This window comes from Artemia franciscana, chromosome 6 (assembly GCF_032884065.1).
Source record: "Artemia franciscana chromosome 6, ASM3288406v1, whole genome shotgun sequence".
NCBI lineage: Eukaryota > Metazoa > Arthropoda > Branchiopoda > Anostraca > Artemiidae > Artemia > Artemia franciscana.
In genome coordinates this window covers 2,709,031-2,715,030 of record NC_088868.1, presented here as the reverse complement: position 1 = coordinate 2,715,030, position 6,000 = coordinate 2,709,031, and the positions used below count along the sequence as shown (strand labels likewise).

Genomic DNA, 6,000 nt, shown 5'->3' with positions numbered 1-6,000 from the left:
TCAAATTGTTTACCTATAGACCTCTGTTTCTCGATTCCAAGATGCTTCATCTTTTGAGAAAAATATTTTGACAGCCACACTTTCTCCATTCCACCGACCTCTCCATACCTCACCATAACGTCCTTTGCCAACACACTCGTTGAGGCTAATTTGTTTCCCCAGAGTCCTCTGTATTAACAATGGTGCTCCAGATCCGCTACCAGATGATACCGAATGTTCAAAAATCTCCTTTAAAAAGAAGATTAATTAATTACACAAACTGTTGTAGCGCAGTGGATTGATGCTCTGCTTGGCAATACGGAAGACTAGGGTTCGACTCGCTGTAGTCGAACCGCTGTAGCAAGGTTGGACGAATATTCAGACGTTTATTCATTAATTACAATTTTCAATGAGGAACAACAGGCCAACGGAAAATTAGTTTGATTTTTGATCCAGGTAGTTCTAAAGTTTTCGCGAAAAATCAGGGAAATACGAGGGTGAGTCTCAGGGCCACACGGAAAATTAGTTCGATTTTTAATCCAGGTGGTTCTAAAGTTTTCGCGAAAAATCAGGGAAATATGAGGGTGAGTGTCAGGGCCACAATTCACGCATAGTTATTTAAATTTGAAAAGTGTTCAGAGACTTTTTTTAGATTCTAGTTTGAAAAGCACCCCTCTCTCAACCCCAAACATGGATCTGCCTAAGAGGTGTAATTTTCTATGGTGCAGGGGGAAAGTACCCCTCCCAGACTTCACTTTAACCCTTCTCCCAGCAGAAATTTAGTTTCTTCAAAAATCTTCTGAAAACTAAGATAAGCCTGCACAATTCAAGCATCCGCAAAAACAGGTTAGTTTTCTTAGTATACCTTCACCTTTAAGGTTTAATGGTTTCAATATATGGTTTAACTAAAACTATATGGTTTAATATTGTTATACCTTCACCTTTATGGTTTAGTATGGCTAATTTTCAGTCTTCACTGTCATTTTCCCTTGATTTGGGAATTTTTGCTCAAGCTTTGCCCCTCCCCCCCCAGGATTTTGGCGAAGCTACACTACAGCTCTGCGTACGTGTCTGATCTATGATCATAAAATTTTGGTACGATAAAGGAAGTCGACGTATAAAAATGTCATCACTGAAAACTTTTTTTCTTTTTACAGACTTGCAGGGTTACTATCTTGGCGCAAAACGTTATGTAGAGGGTATGCACCCGGGATTCTGCACCCTGGTTTGTCAAATAAGGTCCTACGTAATTAGTGACATTGATTTTTTCTTTCATTGGGAAGAGAGGGACAGACAAAATTTCTTTGATCTTAACAAGACGGTACACAGCACGGTTTTCCTTTTTTATGTTTGTCGTGTGACGTTTACCAATTAGTAATGCTAGATCATGAAATGAGCAGTTGATGCGACGCAAAGTGCATATGCACATGTATTTCTTCTTCTGACTTTAGCTTATATTTTGTATTTGTAGTAGTGTTTGCTAGAGCCAATCCTACTAAGTACGTTTGAGCCTTAGCGACTTAGTCACCTTAACATTAACTGTCAAACGTCTGTTTTGTTGGTAGCTTTCGATAATTTCAAACTAAGTTTAACAATTTGGCATATTACCTTCTTCACTACTCTCCCAAGCCCTTTTAGTTGACTTAATTACAACTTTTTTAAGTTAAAAAACTTCGGGAATCCATAGGTTAAATTGAGGTTGGCACACCATCCTCAAGTGTCTGAAGACATATTAAATACTTTTTCCTAAGTTACTTTGACAGGAACCTTGAAGTTGTTTAAGATGTGTTTATTTATGCTGGATCATGAAATGAGCAGGCTACAGTATAATAATAACTATATCTTTCAAGCCCTTCTTCTTGCCAAACAGCATTTAAAAAGAAGAAAAACTTTATTTAACCCTTGAAGCAAAACAAAAAAAAACAATACATAAATGCATGAATGATGTATGCCACCATCAATGGCATTATATTAGATTAATCGATTGCAGTTGATATGCTGTGGCTGTATGTAGAATGCTGTGGCTTACTGTTTGATCCCAGCTACCACAGGGACAAGACAATGACTTTTATAGTTGAGAAAAGTCGTTAGCAAAATACAATACCTATTTAAGTGTCCAATTCATAATGAGCGCTTTTATGCCAATTATATAAAAAAGAAAATAATTTCAAGTAACAATTAATTTAAAGTAATACCCTTAATGTACTGTCGCCAGCAGCAGTAGCCTTAATGTCGTCCTTGTATGAAAAGTCATCAGGAGCACCAGCCAATAAAAGCAATCTAGATATTCGCTGGCGATGTCTTTGACGCATAGCCCCAAACGCCACACCAAAAATCAGCAATGCAATAGCAACAGGACATATTACTGCCAGCGCAAGGAGGACATAGTGTTTCACGCCAATTTCTTCCTCGTAAAAATCTGAAAAGAATGATAGTCAAACTATTTGGGAACAAATGTCAAAAATACAGAAACACCATGCACCAGAAGTAGAAGCATAAGAGGTTTTGAAGAGTCAAGGGCATGAAAACATTTTTTAAGCCCCAAATGCATCTTAGAATCTGAGTAATAAAAGTACCAAGGATGCCAAATTAAAAAAAAAAAAAAAAAAAAAAACACGACCCGAGACCATTATGAGACTGTTCTTACCAAAAACAAGAAATTTCCAAGATATTTCCTTCAATTATCATAAAAATATTTTACGCGGCTAAGAACCCTTAGCCTATGGGTCTACTCATACCCGAAAGCTATAAATTTCCGAAATCTTTCCTTTAGCTATATCAAAATATTTGTTTTGTAAACCAGGACTATTATGGGTCATTCATACCCGAAAACCAAAAATTTTATTTGACTAAAAAAAAACACCTTAGTCAATATCATTTGACAACCCTGCTAAAGATATGATAATGCAAATGATAAAATCAACGAGAATAAACATACTTAAGGTAGCACAAGTCAGTTTCGAAGAAACAATATTATTTTATAACTAGCCATCAAGAAAAAGAGCACTCAAGCACCCAAAAATTAGCTGGTGGAAAACACTATTTCACTAGTTTTATTTTTAAATACCAAGGACAGTGATAGCATGAGCATAGGTGAAGCTAAGTAGAACTGCAAGAACCGGACATGACCTAGATTTTATGCTGGAGGGGGGGGGGCAATTTTCATTCACTCCTCATTATTTTTTTTCCTTGTTATAATTATATGCTTGTTAGTTTTAATACAATCAGTCATTTTTCTATTCATTCACTCAAAATGTAATATTTTCAAAAAATTCGTCTTTTTTTTCTTTTCCCGAAATACATTTTCAATTTAAAAGTAATTTTCAATATAAAAACAATTAAATATATAACTAAATGTATTCCAGATTATTTCATATTCTTTACACGTCTTATTAAATGTCCTTCAAAGAAGGAAAGCCGGGGGCGCATCTAGAGCAAAATCTTGGACGGGGGGACAATGTGACAAAGGTGCCAATAATTGACCAAATTGACAAACTTTCGACAAATTATCGATTTTCCTCTGATTTGCGTTCTATCAAGTGCCTAGCGTCACCAGCAGTGAAAACTTATGATGTTTAATCCATATACTAGAGCATGATGAATACAATGGATAAAGGGTTAATTCAGTTATGTTTATGTAATGTGCAGAAGGGAGCGTGAGTGAGTTTGAAGAGCCGTATCAGTACTGGCCGGCCAAGAGGTCATAAACTGCTGGGGACAGACAGCTCAAGTACCTGCATTTCCCATAACACTTCATTAGAATTACAAAATTTTCGATAAGGAGCTACTTTTAAAAAGAAATGTTCTAAAGTGTCTGAAGTTGTCAGGAATTGTGCGTTTTTTTGTTTTTTTTTTTTTGCCCTTTTTGTTTTTATTTTTTTATGCTCCTCTTTAGTACATTTGTGTTGTATGCAGAGGGTAAAAATAAATTATTGTTATTATTATTATTCTAGAAATGAGTGAGAAAAGAAAAAAAAACAGAGAAAGAGGGCATCAGAACCCCGGCCCCCCTTGGATCCTCCAGTGAGGGCAACAGTAGTTTCCAAGGCATATTCCAGCAAAAACCGTCGAAAATAAAGTCCACGCAAGAAAAAAATGGTTTACATAGGCCAATAGACACAAGGACAGCAGAAGAGAAAGATAAGACAAAAATTGCAAAACAGAATCCCCCCCCCAAAAAAAAGGGGCCAACAATTGAGTATACGTAGAAACCGTAGGCGATAGAAAGGATGACCATAACACGGGTAATAGCAGGTCACAATGTGCATTTAGAAAACCCCTTACAGCATTCTCTTTTTTTACGAAATAGAAAATAAATACAAATGCACTGTTGCAGTTTAATATTAGAACTGAAATCCCCTGTCCCCGTCCCCTAGATTAAAAATAATATATTTCTGGTATTTTAATTCAAAAGGTATTTGTTTTAGCATTTTCATTAAAGAACAATAAAACAAAACAAAAATTATTTCCCCCTCCCTCTAAATTTGGACAAACACATCACCCGCTTTCCACTATATTTCCAGGAATTAGTGCTCCCCTTGAAATTTTAGAAATCGTAATTCGTATAAGATGATTTTTTCAAAACTGAGCCCACAAAACTTTATAAACTATTTTTTTTACATTAGCATTATATATTTCAAATACTTTTTATTTAATTTTATACATAAGATTGTAGTTTATCTGAAGTATGTTGTTTCTTAGAAGTCTGAGTTCCTAGAGTACCTGTTAAGAGAACGGTACAAAGACAGAGGAGTAGCACCACTTTTGGTACTTTCATAACAACTACTAACTACAAATGAGGAATTACAAAAATGTGAGAAGGATCTCCAATTTCATGTTATGCCGACACAGCCCTTCAATGTCACTTTGATGAAGGCTCTTAGCTCTGAATTGGTTTTCTGGAACTCATTTCTCTAATTTCCGTTTTCTTTTTCTTTTTTAAGAAAACAGAAATGAAAATGACGGAAAGGATAGAAATAAAATATATAAAAAATAAGTGAGAAACTGATCAAACAATGACTTAACAAAGCTACGACTAGGAAAAAGAGCCAGAAAAAATTCAAAAATTTTGAGGAAAAAATCTTTCTCAATGTTAAATTAAAAAAAAAAACCAGTTTTTTCAACTGAAAGTAAGGAGTAACATTAAAACTTAAAGCGACCAGAAATTATAACGTACATGAAGAAAGTTGCCCACTCTTCAACACCTCGCTCTTTACGCTAAAGTTTTTCAGTACATTTAAAAAAAAAAAACTTCGTATTGTTCTAATTAAACGGCCCTTGTGTTTCAGGAGTCGTTCGTAAAGAATTGGGACAAAATTCAAACTTCAGCGTTAAGGGCGAGGTGTTGATGAGCGGGCAACCCCCTTCATACACGCCACAATTTCTGTTCGTTTTAAGTTTTAATGTTGCTCCTTACTTTAAATTGATTTTTTTTTAACTCCTGATCGTTTTTTGTGAATAATGCCTGGAAATCTGGCCTTACATCCACGGGGAAATCCCCCTCCCCACGGAAATATCCTCTAGACAATTTAATCCCGGTGAAAATTTACCCCTGGTAAATACCCTTAATAGTTCCTACGTGTAAAATTGAGACAGAAAAGAGAAAGTAAGATATATGAATAGAATTTTGCATAGGAATTCTGGCAAATACCCCCAATTTCTCCTGACAAATTTACCTGAAAACTTCTCTCCCCATAAAAAAAATTCCAACCGTGAAAAAACCGCAGTAGAAAATTTGACCCCTCACCCAAAAATGTTATGGGTGAGTTATAAAATGCAAATATTATAACTTAGACCTTTCCCTGGAGCTTTGGGGGACATGCTATATTCAAAGGCTTGGTTTTAGGGGTCTTTCAACTATGATAAACAAAATGGCTACCTCAAAATTTTAGGAAAGAACGGACGGGAGAGGGGGCCTAGTTGTCCTCCAATCTTTTTGATCACTTAAAAAGAGCATTATAACTTTTAATTTCATTTGGAATAAGCCCTCTACCATTATTCTAGGAGCACTGTGTCGATACA

General features: G+C 35.6%; 1 protein-coding gene across 1 annotated transcript in view; it reads right to left on the bottom strand.

The window, feature by feature from the left end:
- Nucleotides 1–9: 9 nt before the first annotated feature.
- LOC136028458 (activin receptor type-1-like) overlaps nucleotides 10–6,000 on the bottom strand; it is a 29,191-nt gene continuing 23,200 nt past the window's right edge. Inside the window, exons 5-6 of the mRNA XM_065706299.1 lie at nucleotides 2,175–2,398; nucleotides 10–228 (exon numbers count right to left, since the gene is read on the bottom strand). Coding sequence (XP_065562371.1) covers nucleotides 10–228; nucleotides 2,175–2,398 — 443 coding nt within the window. The remainder of the gene's footprint in view (nucleotides 229–2,174; nucleotides 2,399–6,000) is intronic.